Raw genomic sequence first — 18,734 nt, 5'->3', positions numbered from 1 at the left:
CGTACATGTACTTATTTCGTTTGGCGCGTCAAGAATCATGTCACGCGTACGTGTCCACAATTAATCACAATTTATTATTATTAAGAAAGTTTGGCCGAAATTGCGCGAACGCATACGTCGATTTATTTTGAAAATCATAATCATGTCACGCGAACGTGTACATAATCACGATGATAGACTCAATCGCGTCTAAAGCATTGTATCATTTTGTGGAGTATTAATCGTTGATAGATTCGTTTGAATCATGTATTTCTATCACTCAACTCAAATCACTCTCACGTCCTATTACGGTAACAAGCTATAATTTTCAAGGCAACTTCTTTACCACAATAAAGTTTTAATAATTTCATCTAATCAACTATACTAACAAATTACAATTTCCAAATACATATCCTTCTGTTGCTTGTACATTACCTTCACGTAAATCAACAAACAAAAGAAAAGCAAAATATACCAAGCTGGAAATCAATCACACCTATTCAAGATAAACTTACACTTTTCAAGAGCAAAATTAATTTGACAAAAACTAAATCCAATTCCCATTCGTCAAATATTCACTACCACAAATCAGAGAATGTACATAACAATCGATATCAATAATATTATGAGCAAAATCAATACATGCTATCTTAGAAGAACAAATGAAGCATTTACCAAGCAATATAACAAATCGGGACAAAATGAAACTTGAAGTGCAGACCTTATGTAGCTGCAAATTTCTTCAATATTTGACTAAATACAGATCCTCCAACGAACTGAAACTCGGCAACTCGAACTTGATCGAAAAAACGGATGCAATAATAACCTTAGATCAGAACCAACAAACGGCAGCATCGGATCTTGAAACACTTCGTCCTGGCAGTGACTCTACTCCATCGACTGAAATTGAAATATTTTTTTTATTGATCTCTCTGATTATCAGTGTCGTTCCCTCCCCTGAGTGTATTAGAGAAGAGGAAAAACTAGTTTCCTCCCTTTTTAGCTATTGTCCCGTTGCAGAATGAGGAGGGTGGTTGTGTGGCGATGATTGTCCAACGATTTTGAGAGGTGAAGAAAATGGGGTCGCGGCAGAAGCTTAGGGGTGAGAGTGCGGTGGTCGATTTTCGGCGGGTCTGGTGAAGGTGGCTGGAGACGGGTCTGGCCGGCGGGTGGTTGGTGACGAGGTGGCTGTTTGTTGGTGGAGTTAGTGTTCTTTAGGGTTTGTGTTAGGCACTAGGGTTTTGGTGGAGAAGATGATATCAGGGAGCTGGGAGTTGTGGTGGTGAGGAAGAAACGGCGGGGGCGAGGGGGGGTCGCCGATCCTGCTGTTGGGGTCTGGGTTGAAGAGGGGTTAAGGTGGTGTGTAGATCAGGAAGATGAAGAGAGGCACAGTTGAAGCTTTTTTAGATGGGGTGGGGTCCTATGATAGGAAAACGGATGATACTTGTTTTTGTTAGAGTTTTTTTTTTGGTTAAGAAGAAGAGTCTAGAAGGGTCTCTATGGCTGGTTTAATAGGTATTGGGTATTGTGCTTGGATTTATGGGCTAAATCCGAATTGGATCCTAAAATTGGGCTCTAAGACTCTTTAAATTGTGGTCCAAAACCTTAGTTAACTTCCTTTAATATAAGATAAAATACTACACAATGCAAAAACTAATTCTAATTAATTAAACTAAACTGTATTAAAATATGAAACTATATTTTTGTATTTTCAAGATTATATAAAGATAAAAATAAGGTACTATTTTTGTATTTTTTTAATTTTATGAAAGGTACATAAACTAAAAGTAACTAGATAAAATAATTTTGTAATTTTTATTTTTGTGACAAAATAAAGTAAAAGAGTCAAAACTAGTTGAAATAATTATGTAAAGTTCTAGGGAGGGTCAAAAATCACATGCCTACAAGTATGACCCAGTCTTTCATATCCTGTACATACAACGTTCTCTCCTACATAGACAATCACTTGTTTGAGGTATCCAGTGGTGACAGATGTTGCGACTGGTGATTCCAATGGAACTTGGATGCAGATTCTCGCATATCTCCCCCTTAGCGTTGGTGAGGTGCACATATCAATCTTGAGGAGCTTCCCAAGCTTCCTGCCAACTTTTTCTAGAACTTCTTTGTCATAAAATTTGGTGGGTAGCTGGGAAAGTCGTACCCATATCGCAGTGAAAGATAGGGAGGCTTCTTGTGGGACAAATTTTGGTTCCCGCCGTCTGACTGAGAGGAAACTTCCGGATACGAACCATGGGCCTTGGTGTATAGCCTTGATCAAATTTTCTTCCTTACCAAACTTGACTATGAAGAAGTCTCATCCTAAGTCAATCAAGATTAACTGTTCGGAGGGGTTTCATAATTCAATTAATTTGGATCGACGAAGATGATGTGGCATACGCCGGCCAAATAGTTTAATGATGATAGAAAAACACCATCTCATATAATCTATTCTTATCCTTTTGGGAGAGAAAGATTGGGCCTAGATTTTCCTTGCCCTTTCGATCATATCCTGACTTTTCAAGATTCGATGCAAAGTAGTCTGTTTGTGAGGTGCCGTGTTTGTCAAGGAGCATTTCTTTGTAGGAGTTTGTCTGGTTGGTATCTTCCTCCATGGGATTTTTATCTGGTGGTTCCGGTGGTATGTTATGTATTTTAGGTGTGTTATTCATTGGGTTGGGTGTAGTGAGAGATGAGAGTTTCTTTCTCTAAGTTTTTTAGGAATTTACGCCTAGAAAATAATTGAGAACAAATAGCAAAGACAAAAAATAGTGAAGATTGAGGTCTAATATATTACTTTGTATATAAATAATAAATGGGGTTTTGACACCGTTACCCATAAAAATAAAACTATTTACCCTTGTCTACCCATTTATTTTCCTACCCATAAACTAATTACATTTCCTATCCATAGTAAGTTTTGTGGGGAGTTTTTTCTTTATTCTCCAATTCTTTTTTTATTTCTATGCTTCTTATCTTTTCTTTTCTCCTTTTCTTTTTTCTCGTTTTTCCTTTTTCTAATTTCATTTAACTTCTTTTTTTTATATTCTTTTTCTCTTCATAAACTAATTTCATTTACTGTTTTCACTATTTTTTTATATTATTACTAAAGAAAAATCAAATTGTGTACCAATTAAATGTAGCTAATACAATCAAAAAAATATTAACTAACATATGATACTAGTATAGTATATAGCTATACCAACAGGGTATACAAATGTACGCAAAGAGTTAAAGTTTTTTTTATTCAATTATTAAACTGAAATAATATCAGTTGTCAATAAAAAATTTAAAAAATTCTAAAAGGATCTAATTGTAAGAGTATATCGTTACATCATATAGCATACTATAATTTTTTTTTTTTTTGCATTTTCAATTTGCCCCTCACGCTGGGTAAAAGCTTAAAACAAATTAAAAGGGAAAAGACAAGTGAATTTACGGGTAATAAGTATACTATTATAGTATATTGTATACTATTACAGCATATTGTTACAATATCTTGCATATTATTACAGTATACCATAACAATATATTGTATACTATAATAGTATATTGTTACAGTATAACTATATACTCCTATAGTATATTAGTATACTGTAGCAGTATACTATTTTGTAAACTTTAATAGTGCACTGTTGCAGTATAGCTATATACTCCTACAACATATTGTATACCGTAGCGGTATATTGTAGCTGTGTTCTTCTTCGATTTTCAACTGAAAATTTCGATCTCAATCACCTCAAATCAGCTCCAAATGCTATCAAATTTCAGTATGAACTTCCAGAAGGTACTATAAGCAATATTTAACAGCACCCACTTTGAATCAAACAAGAAATCTTCAAAAATAAAATTGAGCTTCAAGCCCAACAATGGTGGATATTCTTAGTAATCCTTAATGGGAATATTCTCAAAGGATGATATTAGCATGGAACCATGCAAATCAATTGGTGTTAGCTCAAAAAAAGTCAATTAATGTGTCTCCGCGTCTGGGGTTGAGTCAAAAACCCATGTAGAGTTTTTCCCCCAGAGAGTCGATAAAGAGGATGATTGCCTCTAATTATTCTGTTGTTGACTTAGTAGCACCTGATTCTTCAGGGTCGCTAATTATATGTGGATTCTTGGAGTCTTTCTATTTCGTCAATTGAGGGGTCTAGATTGCAGATGAACCTTATTGCTTTGATATTTTTTCATCGCTTTCATCTTTGGCAAAGCAACGACTGAAATTAGCGGGTAAATAATTTGGGCCCCATGGGTAGGAGTAGTAAATAGTTTGGGCCTAGGCATTGAAGGGTAAACAGTTTGGAATTAATGGGTATAAAGTGAGATTTTCTCATAATAAATTGTGTATTAACTTATAATTAAATTTAATACTAAGGCTAAATAAATATCAAAAATAGTACTCCGTATACTAGTACTAGATTTTTATAAGCCCATTCCCGCATAACGACAAATAAATTAGAATGGGCTGGTTGGGGCTCTTATGACCCGACCTGTTCGAGTCACACTATCCAAATTTCACATCCTCATCAGTACTTCCACAGCTCAAAAGTCTTCTCCTTGGAAGAGATAAACAGCATCAAAATTCGAAAAAAGAAAAATAATGGCCACCTACTTACGGTTGCCCATGGCGTCCTCAGTTCCATGTACTTCATCATCATCGTCTCCGCTAAAACGGCGTAGTTTTAGCGTTCTCTGTGCAGCCAATAGCAATAGCAGTACAAAGATTCCGATGCCTCCTCTAAACCCTAAGGACCCATTTCTAAATAAGCTTGCCTCTGTTGCTGCAAATAATCCAGAAGCTCTCTACACTCGGCCTCAAAATTCGGACATGCCGCCTTTTTTGGATATTTACGACTCCCCTAAGCTCATGGCTACTCCTGCTCAGGTAAATAATTTTCTTCTCTTCTATTTTATTGTCATTAATTATATGTAAAACAATTAATCAGGTTTCTTTATGCCTTTGTTGTTGAGCTTGTATTATTTTCTGATTGGTTTTGTTTTGTCTGTGTGTATTTTGCTATTTGAATTAGGTGGAGAGATCAGTATCATACAATGAGCACAGACCGAGGAGACCTCCACCAGACTTACCCTCACTGTTGCTTCATGGTAGAATAGTTTATATTGGCATGCCGGTATGTCATCTTCTTAGACATAAGATATTTCATCGTCACCTTGTGCTTATTAAGGGTCTTCTGCAACGTTTTGGCATAAGTAGGTATTTGAAAACAAAGGCTAACATCAGCGACATGGTTAGTGAAGATTCATATGGCCGACCCCAACTTGCTTGGGTTTGACAAGCAGTTGTTGTTGTGTTGAAGAGAAATATATTCCTGCATTCTTGTAACTATTCTCAAGAAGACTAAAGAAAAGGTCACTGGACCCTTGTAGTTATACTAAAAAAATTAAATTTTCAAAAGTTAGTTTCATCTCACCTTGAGGACAGTGTTGTTAAAGGCGCGCTTAAAGCACGCGTAAGCCCTGAAGCGTGGCTCAAAACATGTTGAGCGTTTCGCCTCGCTTTGTGGGCGCTTCAGTGTTGCATCAAGGCTCTAAGCCATACTTTAGTGTAATCCTGAAAAGGCAACAACAACAACAACAAAAAACCCAGTATGATCCCAACATGCGGGGTCTGGGTAGAGTAGTATGTACGCAGGCCTTACCCCTACCTAATGCAGGTAGAAAGGCTGATTCCAATAGACCCTCGGCTCAGGAAGGGTAAGAAGAAGAGGAAAGCAAGGAAGGAAGAAAGAAGGAAGCGAAAAGAAAAAGGGAGAGATAACTGATAAGTACTACCAAATAATAGCAACGGGGAATATAATACCTGAGACGAACAAAACCACATAACGTAAAAATCTAAAAATATGAAGGGACATGCATGCTACTAAGACAATCGGTGAACAACTAAAAACTACCCACTAATCTTCTACCTTAATCCTCGACCTCCACACCCTCCTCTCAAGGATCATTTCCTCAGTGAGCTGAAGCAGCGCCATGTCCCGTCTAATCACCTCTCCCCAATACTTCTTAGGCCTACCTTGGCCTCTTCTCAAACTCTCCATGGCCAACCTCTCACACCTCCGAACAGGAGCATCAATGCTTCTCCTCTTAACATGTCCGAACCATCTCAGTCTCGACTCCTAACAATAATCCCGAAAAGGCGACACTAAATAATTGATATTTCACTTTATCATAAATTTTTTTCAATTTCTTTATCCATATATTTTTTATTTATGCTTATAATTATTGGTCTTAGACTACATATACATATTTTTACTCTTTCTCTAATTGCGCCTTTTTTCATTAAAGCCCACGTTTTATTTGCGCTTTGCGCTTAAAACCCCAATAGATTTTGGCTTTTTTGCGCTTTTCGCCTTTGATAACGCTCTTGAGGATAATACCAAGGTCCCCCGTCTATACATGCATTATATTTGTCACAATTATCATCATAGGTTCATTGTTATAAGTTCTGGTGACAAGGATAATCATGATTATTAGGTTTCCATCAGACACTGTGTGGTAAAAGAAAAAATGAACCATGTAAAAAATCATTTGTAAAAAATGAACCATGTTTTGGTCATATCATGTCAATGTATGTGTCTTTGCTAGTGTTACTTTGCTTGGAGGTAAAAGTGACCAGCTTTATTTGGTGTGTCGAATTGTTTGTAGTAGGCTGACTACCTATGGTCTATGTGCCTCTGATAGCAGGTAAACTTTCTAAGATGGAGAAGTCGAAAGTTGTTCTTCAGTTTTGTCAGGGCTTCATATTTAATCTATTCAATTAAGAGCTGAACACTCTGATACCTACTTGTTTTGATTATTTGGAGTTTCCATCTGAATTCTGATGTACTACTTCTAGTTTTGCCGAAGTTTGGGCCTGCTGGGATATGTTTTGTGGTGCCTTGGCAATAGAATTTGCAAACAGAAATATATTGACGTTCACGTTCCTTAATATTTAGTCTGGTTTGCAGCAACTTGTCTTTGCAATTTATTATTGCAGTCCGGTAGACGTTCACTTTATTCTTTTAATCTTGCACTAGCACAAATTAATCATGGTTTCTTTCCAGTTGGTGCCAGCAGTCACAGAGTTAGTTGTTGCAGAGTTGATGTACCTACAGTGGATGGATCCTAAAGAGCCAATTTACCTATACATAAACTCTACTGGGACTACCCGTGATGACGGTGAAACAGTGCGTTTCCTTTTTGTGGCATACTTAATTATTCTCCCCCGGTCCTTATGTCCCCCCCCCCCCTTGTGTCAATGGTGCTAGGTAATGCAATAAAATCAGTGTGTGTTCTAATCAATTATGTTCCTAGTGGTGGCTGTTACTGTATATGGTTAGATCCTTGATATGATAAGGTGGTTCTACGTACACTTTGACTAACTTTGAGCTATCAAATGTGTTTTTCTCTAATTTCCTGGACGACACTTGATGATTTAATAATGTTTAATAACATTTTACAAGGTTATAACGATTGACTCATGGTTTCCCAATTCTTAGGTTAATGGTCGACAATATGAATGAAACGCCTTCTTATGATGACGGAATATAACATGCCGTAATTCACTAATGTGTTACCTCAAGGACTGGGGTTTTGACTTACTCAAAAATTTTGTGCCTCACGCTTTATGTTGTCGTTTGTTGATCACTACTTCAAAGTTGTCCTATAAAACAGAAAATGAGCAAGGAGTGTTTCATTATTGAGGCAAAAAAAAAATGGTCACAATTTATAAGGATGGTCCACAATTATGAACTCTTATTGAAGGAAAAATAAATATGGAAAAGAGTAAAGTTAGCCTATACCCTTTCTTTATAGTCACTTGGCCTCAATCTGGTTTGATTTTTATTTTTATACTGGACGAACAACTTACATGAAATATAGGTGGCTTTCTTGTAATATGTTTTGTGTAAATAGTAATGGATAATTGTCTCTCTATTTCTGAGAGGTTTCAAAATTGCAACCATGATGGAGGGGAACATGTAGTTACTTTGTGTTGTATCTAATTAATCTTACAATAGTGAATGTCATGTGGTTGGGATGGTCAGTAAACATAAAGAAATTAATAATTTGCCATTTTCAATATTTATTGCTCTTCTGTCCATGAGATGCTAAACTTAGTAGCTTTATTGCACGATTGATGACTTCTTCTCACTCTAAATTTCATGTTTGCTTGCTCTGTGTGCTTGATGGTTGTTGGGTATTGGGTTGATATTGTGCTCTAATTAACTGATCTTGGGATATTTTTATCAATATAGGTTGGTATGGAAACAGAAGGTTTTGCAATTTATGATGCCATGATGCAATTAAAAAACGAGGTAAGCTTCTCATGAATTACTCAACTCCTCTATGCACCAGCAAATAGTTCTTGCTATGATGTGTCCATTTGAATTAGCATGAGAACCTAGAATAGTTTCTTATCTAGGCCTTATTTTCTTTAGTCAAATTCACTTGACAAGGACAAGGCAACATTGGCTTATTGACATATGATTTTCTTGAAAAATAAGTTGGTTTTCTTTTTTGCCTTGCATCATCATTCATATGGTTTGCGCTTGAAATTTGTCTAGCAAAGAATTACTTTTCTTTTTATTTGTATGATCGTCCTGTATCTGCATGAGAGTTTGGTTTCTTTCAAAGTCAGTTACAGTACTTGGGTCGAACTTAATTAGACAATGTTTGTTTAGTTAGTTGTTTTTCTTAATCTCTAGGTGTCTATTATTGAGAGGAAGTACATTGATATTTGAATTTCATGTTCTACTTAAGGCGTATTTCAATCTGTTCCATTTATGATATTGTTGGCATATGTCAAGTTGTTAATTTCCTGTGCAGATACACACTGTCGCAGTTGGTGCTGCCATCGGTCAAGCGTGTCTCTTGCTTGCAGCTGGCAGTAAGGGCAAAAGGTTTATGATGCCACATGCCAAAGGTATCAAGTTTTCTTGTTCTTTGCTTACAATTTTGACAACATGGGTGTCAAGTTTTCTTGTTCTTTGTTTACAATTTTGACAACCTGTTTTTAAAAAAAAAATATTTTAACCCTTTTAATTTCTGATATTTGGCTGATGTTCTGTTCCAGCCATGATTCAACAGCCCCGTGTGCCGTCATCTGGATTAATGCCGGCCAGCGACGTTTTCATCCGAGCAAAGGAGGTTAGTGGGATGTCCTCTTTTAGTATATTTCATTAATCTACAAACAGATCTGCCTTCATGGTAGTGATTTTTAGAGTGTTTAAATTTATTGTGGTACGATGGTTGTCGATGAAATCATTGATCAATGAATTATTTAATTCTATAATTTTGTTTTTTGTTTAAAATTTAGTTGAATTGCTTCGACTTCCCTTCTGTTTAGCATAACTAAGTAAACCGCCTTCTAGGGAAAAATATCATTGTATAAAGACAATCACTACAGGATGGACATTTTTCAAAATAAATCCATTTAAAACTCTTCATTAAAAAATTCCATCTAAAACTGAATTATCCTGGATGAACTCATCCCGAGCTCTCTCATTTAGGCATTTGCTCTTACTTGGTCTGATGGGATTAATCTGCTGACTAATTCTTTTGCAGGTAATCATAAACAGAGACACCCTTGTCAAGCTTTTGGCAAAACACACTGAAAATGTGAGTAAGGACCATTTCTTACCTGTTGTCCATTTCTAATTCAAGCAGAAGCCATTATAGCATCTTTTGTATCTTACCAGTCTGAAGAAACTGTTGCCAATGTGATGAGAAGACCATTTTACATGGATGCTACCAGAGCAAGGGAATTTGGCGTCATTGATAAGGTAAATAACTTATCATGTCAACTATGTCATATCTTAAATGTCTTGTGAAGTTATTCAAGATTAATAAATATCTCTCCATTCAATTTGTTCTTACCTTAAGGTTTAACAGGTGCTTTTCTAAGTAACGCCTGTTGTTGGATTTCAGATTCTTTGGCGTGGGCAAGAGCAGATCATGGCAGATGTTTCTGCACCAGAGCAGTGGGACAAGAATGCGGGGATCAAAGTTGCTGATGCTATTTAGCTTCTTCCTTGATATAATGCAATGGTATTATCTCTATTTGTCTTTTCTATAGGTAAATGGAGGTTAATGTAACACATACAAAAAGTAGGTCTATATGAACTAGGACTCTGGGGGGTGGGGGTGCTTTCTCATGATGGTGGGTTTCCAATGTGGGATCTTATCTTATGCTATCGATGCTCTGGTGTTCAGCCTGGCATCCACAGGGTGTTAAAAATTCCCATATTGTTTGAGAGTATGAGTTATGCAAGTTTCTTTATATTGTTTTGGGCACTTCTTACCTATTAAGCTGTTTTAGAGACTTTATTAGCAGCTATCCTATTAAGCTTCTAGCTATCCATCGGCAGGGATCTGACAGAAGTGTTTCAATCATCAAGGGCTGAAGTCCTGGTTCAGTTCACAAGAAAAGAGTTGCCAAATGAGGGAATATTCTGCTTTGAGCAAGTCCTGAAACGGACGCACTTACTGTAGCTCTTGAAGATTATTCAGTGTCAAGATTAGATACTTCTTATAGTTACCTCGAATAGGTGTTTAGCTTGGATAAAAGCCTTGTATAAAATTGTTGTTGATGTATTCCACATTTTGTGAGTTACACAATTAGTAGATAGTAGCACTTTTATGAGGGATGGCTATCCTCTCGATTCTAGAACGTTTCGATTTATAATAACTAATATAATTGATGGATTATGCTTCAGCATCTATGGTATAATGGTAATGGCAGCAACTTTGATCGGATGTTTTGCCTCAAAACAAAATCGTCCCACAATGTAAGAGGGGACTTGTTGGTATACAGACTCGCAGTATAACGCCCAGTGGTAGTCACAACATGAGAAAGTAATGACTCGGTTAAAGAAGCCAGGAAGACCAGACCAACTCAAGAAAAAGGAAGAATGAATCAAAACGAGCATGAGCTCGTTAAATGTACAGTATTTCAGTTTACGGGGCCTTGTGTTTTCTTAATGGTAAAGCTAGCAGAGCTAGAGAAACTGTCAAGCAGCAAATTTGAGTGCCTTCACTAAAAAAATCAATTACCTTGCATATTCTTTTTCTAATTGGTTTCACCGTTCTTTAGTCGATGGTCTATCGGAAATAATCTCTCTTCCTTCATAAGGTAGGGGTAAGGCTTATGTACACACGTTTGAGATTTCACTGAGTTTGTTATTGTTATTCTTTTCTAATTGGAGGAGTGATAACAACTGAGTTTGTTGTTGTTATTCTTTTCTAATTGGATGAGTGATAGCAAATTCCACCGCAATACTGTGGTTGTGCTGTGGGTTCGTGGTAATATATAGCAATTCGTAATGAATTTTCACACATATATATTAAGGTCTCATGAACAAAGGAGGATAATTGTAAATTGTAATAGGATGATACCCAGTACAAAAATAGCTAGCTTGACAAAATTAATATCTCTAAACCTTTTTTTTCCTTATAAGTCAAATCTATCGGAGAATTATAAAGGAAGAATTAAATTTTTAAAGAGAAAATTTATACATGTAGCTAATAAGGAAGTCCAAAAGGGGAATCCGAGTATGGAAAAAACTCGAAGCATGTCTATTAGCAATTTAAATTTTAAAAAAGAAAAGAAAAGAGGAAACACATTCAACAAGTTACACGCATTTGGTTTATTGGTCGTATTTAATGAATACAATCTATAAGTCGCATTTACAAATGCGATTTATCAGTTAATGCGTAATTCAAAGCCCATTTTTGTGAGTTGACTCCAATTTTCGGGGGAGGAGAAAGATGAACCAGCAATTGTTCTCTTACAAATTCGCTTTCGTCTTCTCCCTCTCTTTCGCCGCTTCATATACTGCCACTTCCACTGTTACATTCACTCCTCCTTACTCCTTCCGCAAGCTCAAGCTCCGTTCCTCTGCCTCGCCGCCGGAATCCGCCGTACCCAAGGCCTCAGTCGCCGATTTGCTCGCTCTGTTGGGCCCACCTCAACAAGCCTCAGCTGTAAACTCTCAAGAGGCCCGCCAGCTCCGCTCTTGCCTCAAATTCCTCGTCCCTTTCTCTCCGAGTTCTCAGACTCCAAATAGACGCTCGTTGAGTGCTAAGTTGAGTAATCATCGGAGTGTAAGCGAAGAGAATGAGCTTATTTGGTGGCCGCCGGCGCCGGTGATGGAGCTGGCTCGCCTCGCCGTTGACTCTGGCGGTGATCCTAGTTCTATTCATTGGACTCTTGATCCAACAGTCATCCCTGTGAGTTCTTCGTGTCTCTCCAGCCTCCATGTTGAGAATCTGTTATGTATTGGATTTAACTTATCTACATTAGTAGTTTAATCAATCATTATTTTCGTTATGGTTGTATCTTAGCTAGTTACCACGTGTTACTTACCATATTTTTCTGACTAACTATGCATGCTTATAGCTCACTATAGAGAGTTACCTGTAATTAGATTTGAAGTACCAAATTTGGTAAATTTGTTTACAGTCAGGATGCTATATAATTTCCTGTCTAGCTCCTTGAAATAATAGGGCATTTGTTATTCGTTTTCTGGCAAAGGGAAAAAGCCAATTATATCAGCTAATTTTACACAGTGCATGATATTGTTCCTCTTTATCGAGATTTCCATAGTGCAACGGATAAAGTTGAACATAAGATGCAAATAATTGGAAGTGAGAATGTTCAGAAAACCTGATTCGGGTAAAACAATGGATAACTGCAAAAATTCAAAAGTAGATGTAGGGATGACAATGGGGCGGAAGGGCACAACAGGGGAAGACTATGGGTTTCTTAAATATTAGCAGGGCAGGGCAGAGCGGGTAAGGAACTAGAGTCTTACAAATTTTGGAAATGGGAATTGATTTGATTACAGAAAGAGTGCAAGGAGTGTATGACTTTCTTCAAGGTTGCAAAAGTAGAGGTATGTAGGGACCCTCTTATTAGAGTCAATCACCATTTTTTGATAAGGTAGAGTCAATCACCATTCACTTATTGATATAGCTGGAATTGTAATTTCTGCACTCTTTGTACAGTATTATTAAAATGCAATAGTCAAAGCCTATAACTTTTGTTAGGAACAAAGTTCAGAGGGGAAAAGAGAGACACTATTTGCTTGTGACAATCTAAAAACTTTTAAGATAGCCCATACTGATAGGAGTTACAAATAACGGAGAAGTGCAAATCTTCAGAACCCGATTTGGAGGAAAAACTTTTAAGGTTGTTGCATTATTTGCCTCAGGCAACACTGTTCTGTTAACACAAACTCATTTTTAATACCTATCATAATTAAAATTGCAAAACAAATCCTTATTAAAAAAAATAAAAATGCAACAAATAGTTCTAACTTTATCTTCTTTTGTCATGAAAGCTTAGGCTTGTGGCAGTAAAGTTTGTAAACCACAAACGGTAAAAACAAAGGATATGTACATTTTTGGGCTTTTGTAATGCTTCATGCAATTTCTTGACAAATAGCGTTGGCCACCATTCACATCTTAGTATATAGCTGGAATTTTAGTTGGTGCACTCTTTGTACAATATTATTAAATGCAGTACCCAAAATATCTTACCCTAACTTGTGCTATGAACGGATTTCCGAGGCAAAAACAGAGACAAATTCAGCTTGTGATGTCAATCTGAAAACTTTAAGATATCCCGTACTAATATGGTCTGTATAGCAATGTATAAAAGTGCACTCCTCTCCTTCATTTGTCTTAGTCTGCTATTTTGACAGTAAGTGCATTCTATTCGATGTGCAGGTTCCAGACATTGAAGGATCAAAGGAAGACCGATGTGAACTTACTAGAACTCCTTATGGGAGAGTTTTCATTAATGAGGTCAGCATTAAAAACTTCTAGATCCTCTTGAAATGAGGATTTCTTGGTTTTTGTTTGATGTTGAATTTAATTGTTGTTTTGTAGGAGATAAATTCATACCTTGAGTTTTTGTTTGGAATGATTGTTGCTCGGGGACCCAGTGTAGGGCTAAATACATCATTGTCGCGATTTGACTTCTTTCATGGTCATGTCTTTCTTGCCAGAGAGTCTGGAAGGCTTGGGATTTTGTAAGTTGACATGAACCCTTACTGTCTCGTGCACACCATGAGACAAATGATGCTTCTGTTGTGAGTGTTCCACAAAGGGCAGACCCTAAGAACTCTTCAATTGTAAACGGCCTTGCAAATAAAAGTTGTTTTGCACTTAATTGATTAGCTAATCGGATGTATGGAAGGATGTTCTTTCTTTAAATGTTTCTTTTACTTCTTCTGCTGGTAAATAATGAAGTGAACTAGGATTAGAGAAAACTGGACAAGATGCCCATTAACCTATTGAAGAATATGATGGATGCTCGTCTAACTTGATTCGTGATTGCATCTCTATAGCCTGAAGCCCTGAACTCTTCAATTCATCTTATAAGCAGCCGAGAGATAATGAGCATCAGATTTAGTAGAACTCAAATCTAGCTGCTAAAAGCAAGATAAAAAAGGCAATATGATCGAGTATCTGTGGTTGTTGCGTCATATTTTAAATTCAACCAAAATTGTTGTATTTTCTTGAATATATTTAACTTGTGTTACTTGCAATATGATTCTAAGGAGAAAAGGCATGTCACATCTGATTCAACTTGAAATGACTACCTGTTCAAGACTTGAAACTGTATTATACTGCTTTTGCTATGGCCTATAGTTCGAATGTAGATCTTCCATGTCATTTGATTAAACTTGCATGCTTGACATAAAACATCACTTGTAACATATTAATTTTCCTTTCCAGTTGTAGGAATGAGTAAATGCAGTTCTAGGTAAGGCTATCATCTAGCCATTGTGTTTTTCAGTAAGCTAATAATTTAATAAGATGGATAAAATTCTTTATAAAGTGAAGCCTGTTAATCAGTATCCATGAGAGAGTATGTGGTACTTTATTAAATGGATTTCTTCTTTGTTTTAACTTAAGTATGTTATGCAGTTGATCCTTTCTCAAAAAAGAGTATGTTATGCAGTTGATCTTCGTTTGCATACTTTCAAAGGAAATGGAGCTTTTGCTGCTCTCTGCAATCTCTGATGTCCACAAAGGACTAGGTGATGAATGAAGGGTTTCTTGGTTTATGATTTGGGTTGCTTTATGGGGTTTGCTGTTGTGGTAGCAATATGAGTGCACTGATATTCTAGCAGGAGAAGTGCGCTAGGTTTTAGATAAAGGGCAAAGAGCCATGAGTGGTATTCATTCATGCATCATTATAACTTCTACTTAATTGAGATCCAGATTGTAAGATGGGAATCTGTTAGGCTTACCAGATTGCTTTAGGAGTTGGACTAAGTAATTTGGGGGATTGAGGGGCTTCACTTATTTTTAGCAACTTCTCTAATTTTGGCTCTATGGAGAACCTTCATACACTAGACTATGTCATTAATGAGTGTAATTTTTGATGATTTACACTGCGAAAGAAAGTGCTTATATAGTTATCAGTAAGTTAATTGCTCTTCTCCGTTTTCAAGGAAACCTATTTGGCATAAGGGAAGGAGGAAGTATTTGAATCCTTCGGTTCTCTATGTTTAATTAAATATGACATGGGGAACCTTTGTTTGTTAGCTTAGTAGGGAGTAAGAGAAGGTAAGAGAATCTAAATTCCTTTAATCTTGTAATCCGAAACACGAAATCAGTGGAAATGTTTTAACATGTACTCATTTTAATTCTAACCGTCATCCAACCACTCATACCCATGGATACAGTTGTTCTTTTTGCTTCTGTGTTTTGTTGACTGGAATTTCTTGAATGCTCTGTTTCCATACGAACCAATTTTTTTTTTCTTTTTTATTTGTTTCTATTTCTGGTTTCTTTTCTTGTTTGTGTGAGATGCTCATGTGTTCACACTGCAAAACTTTTCCAGGTTCCATGCTAAGGAGTATCCAGCATATGATAAGGAAATCTTCCCTTACAACATGGGCTACTGCCAAATAGGTTAGTCTGCATCTTTGACCACTTCCTCAGAGATCAACTGAATGTTCTGAATTGAATTTCCTCCAACTTTATTTACTATTTTCAGTTTTTGATCCATCATTGTTTCTAACCCTCCGAAGTTTTTGCATAATGAGATTTTCAAAAATACAACAATGATGCTCTTTATTCTCATTCTATTTAGATTTTATTGTTCACAGGATCTAATGTCTCTTATGATGATTCGATGAATTTGCGGAACATATTGTGGCTAGCTCCATTAGCTAGCAACTCTACAAAAGAATGGTTAGCACCAGGTATGTTTCTTTGATGGTCTAGATGATTAAAAAAAAAAACTGAGTGTTTTCCTACCCCATCCCCTGAAAAGAGAAAGCAGAAAGCCTCAGATTACTCGTCTAGTGGAAAGTTCCCCACTGGTGTGTTGCATCTTTTGATTTGACTTTCTCTCAAAATAAAAATAAAATGATCAAATCTATTAGGATAATAATTAACGTCCTGATGATCTGCAAAGTGTGATTGTCAATGAGACTTAATTGGAAAGACTAAAGAAACGGTTTTCTCTCTCAGTGTCTAAATGGAAGGAATTAGCCGCATAAAATCCACATATCTGAAATCCAAATGTTATTTTCCCCAAGGGAAAATTTAGATTGAAATAACAGTGTTGTAGAACAAGATTTATTTATATGATTGAATTTTTCCAAAAAAGAACAGTTTTCTCTTACAGATAACAAGGTCACAAGTTTCCTGCGACTTCTGATGGTTAAACTTCTTGTTGACAGGAGTCCTAGTTGTCTTGGATGCACATCCAACTGGAGTCGTATACAAGGACCTCATACCTGAGTACGTACACATTGCAAGGACCCTCTATGAAGGTTCGAATTTCATTTATCCCCGAATCAAAAATTCTGTTAACCTCGCCGTGAAAATTTTGACAACAATTAATACAATCTTTTGCTGTCCACAGATGATTTTGGGCAAGTTGCCTTTGATGTTAACTACCTAAACATTGGAGGTGAAACACCCAAATACCAAATTTTCATTTGCTGACCTCTTCTGAAGGTTCAGGTGTCAGCTTTCAGTTTTACGAAGTGAGATCCATATTATTTGTAGGTATTGCTTATCAATGTCATCTTATAGAATTTCCCTGCCTCAATCGAAATGCATCTCTGAAGTGTTTACTATTTATGCAGCATTACTATCAATATTTGATTCTAGCGTATTCAAGTGGAGGGTTGATTGGAAAAGGATTGTGTCTGACGAAGATTTTACTGTTGGAACTGAAAGTTTTGAGTCCTTTAGCTTGTGATTGGCCACTGTTTATGGCAGATTATCCTTTCTTGATTACTATCAAAGCTTGGACAACGAAACAATGAATGAATAACTAGAAAACGTCATCCTTCTAAAGGGCTTACACTTTACGTTGTCTCTTAGAAGTATTTTTTTTCCTTAGCTTTTGTGTACTGATTTTATGCCTGTGGTTGTAAAGCCTTAAAGCTTGTTTGGATGGTTGTTACCTGTTGTATTGTATCGTATTGTTACATTAAATATAATGTTTGTTTTGATTGTTACTTATATTTTATTGTATAGTATCGTTAAATTCGTCGTTAAGTAACGACTAAAAGTACTACTTTATGGAACGATCGGTTTGGTTGGTTGCGTTGTTACCTTATTTTTTCCTTTCATCTTGCTCTTTCTTATTATTAAATAATTATATTTTATCCTTTATCCTACTTTTTTATATAATACTTTTGCCTCGTACCTTACTTTTTCTTTATAATATTGCAAGTTTATTTTTCATATTATTGGTACGACATCATGAAACGACGTCAACCAATACAATCTATTCAAACATTGTATACATCAAAACGATATAATACAATACCATATTGTACGATACATTATAAATGATATATGACAACCATCCAAGCTGCATATCTTTCTTCTCTTTTCAAAGATGGGGCTGATGGGCCCTTGCTGAGATTCATCCTCGTATCATCTAGGAGTGAATTTATGGAGTCTACCTATTAAACTAAAACTAATTATCCGGTTATACCCACTTGAATAATAATTACTATACATACCTATTCCATATAAAATTATTACCCGTCCATCCATTAAGAAAGTCTTTAAAGGCTTCAGGGGCAACGAATCTATACCTAACCTATACGAGACCTTTCTTCTTTCAATCCAAGGTAAGAAACATTTTATTTCTCTCTTCATCAATTTTCTCTCTTTGTTCTTGCTTCTATCTTCGTAAGTAAAATTGTTTATTTGATAGGCTATATTTTTATAATATTCACAAAGTAAAATATTGATAATTAATGGGAGCAAGGAGTAACAGTTTTTGTTTAGTTATGTGATGATTTTGTGTATACAAAAAAAATAGATTTGCTCAATATCTATAAATTATGATTCAATTAACTCACTACACGCATGTAGTTTAATTTTCTCTTGCTGAATGAAATCATCGCCTATTGAATACCTTTCATCGCCACAAAATGCTCTTCCTCCCTATAAATTTAATATTTTCTCGTCGCTAACTATTCTAGTTCGAGTCATTTCCCGAAAAAATTTAATTATGATTCTGTTGCTATTAAATATTGCTTATAGTACCTTTTGAAAATTCATACTGAAATTTGATCGCAATTGGAGCTGATTTGAAGTGATCGAGATCGAAATTTTCAGTTGAAAATCAAAAAAGAACACAGTTACCTAACAGTATACTACTATGGTATACAATATGTTGTAGAAGTATATAGTTATACTACAATAGTATACTGTTATAGTATATAATATACTACAACGGTATATTGTAATAATCGAAGAAGAACACA

At 36.0% G+C, this 18,734-nt stretch overlaps 2 protein-coding genes across 4 annotated transcripts; both read left to right on the top strand.

Moving 5' to 3' along the window:
- The first annotated feature begins 4,496 nt into the window (after positions 1 to 4,496).
- Positions 4,497 to 10,690, top strand: LOC104231207 (ATP-dependent Clp protease proteolytic subunit-related protein 3, chloroplastic). The gene is made up of 10 exons (XM_009784158.2): positions 4,497 to 4,861; positions 5,007 to 5,108; positions 7,041 to 7,163; positions 8,232 to 8,291; positions 8,803 to 8,899; positions 9,050 to 9,123; positions 9,541 to 9,594; positions 9,675 to 9,758; positions 9,904 to 10,023; positions 10,344 to 10,690. The coding sequence occupies exons 1-9, from the start codon at positions 4,577 to 4,579 to the stop codon at positions 9,997 to 9,999; spliced, it is 975 nt and encodes a 324-aa protein (XP_009782460.1). The 5' UTR covers positions 4,497 to 4,576; the 3' UTR covers positions 10,000 to 10,023; positions 10,344 to 10,690.
- Positions 10,691 to 11,678: 988 nt separating this feature from the next.
- Positions 11,679 to 17,472, top strand: LOC104231208 (uncharacterized). 3 transcript variants are annotated; one of them, XR_011405539.1, is made up of 8 exons: positions 11,679 to 12,204; positions 13,705 to 13,782; positions 13,867 to 14,009; positions 15,833 to 15,903; positions 16,101 to 16,196; positions 16,680 to 16,772; positions 16,865 to 17,010; positions 17,091 to 17,472. XR_011405539.1 is itself a non-coding variant. In XM_070168324.1 (8 exons), the coding sequence occupies exons 1-7, from the start codon at positions 11,743 to 11,745 to the stop codon at positions 16,945 to 16,947; spliced, it is 1,026 nt and encodes a 341-aa protein (XP_070024425.1). In that variant the 5' UTR covers positions 11,679 to 11,742; the 3' UTR covers positions 16,948 to 16,988; positions 17,091 to 17,174. The 3 variants fall into 3 exon arrangements, 1 of the variants encoding a protein (XP_070024425.1); XM_070168324.1 differs by having other exon boundaries at positions 16,865 to 16,988; positions 17,091 to 17,174; XR_011405537.1 differs by having other exon boundaries at positions 11,680 to 12,204; positions 16,865 to 17,006.
- Positions 17,473 to 18,734: the final 1,262 nt, after the last annotated feature.

This window comes from Nicotiana sylvestris, chromosome 1, assembly GCF_000393655.2.
Source record: "Nicotiana sylvestris chromosome 1, ASM39365v2, whole genome shotgun sequence".
Lineage (NCBI taxonomy): Eukaryota > Viridiplantae > Streptophyta > Magnoliopsida > Solanales > Solanaceae > Nicotiana > Nicotiana sylvestris.
This window is presented reverse-complemented; position numbering and strand designations above follow the sequence as displayed.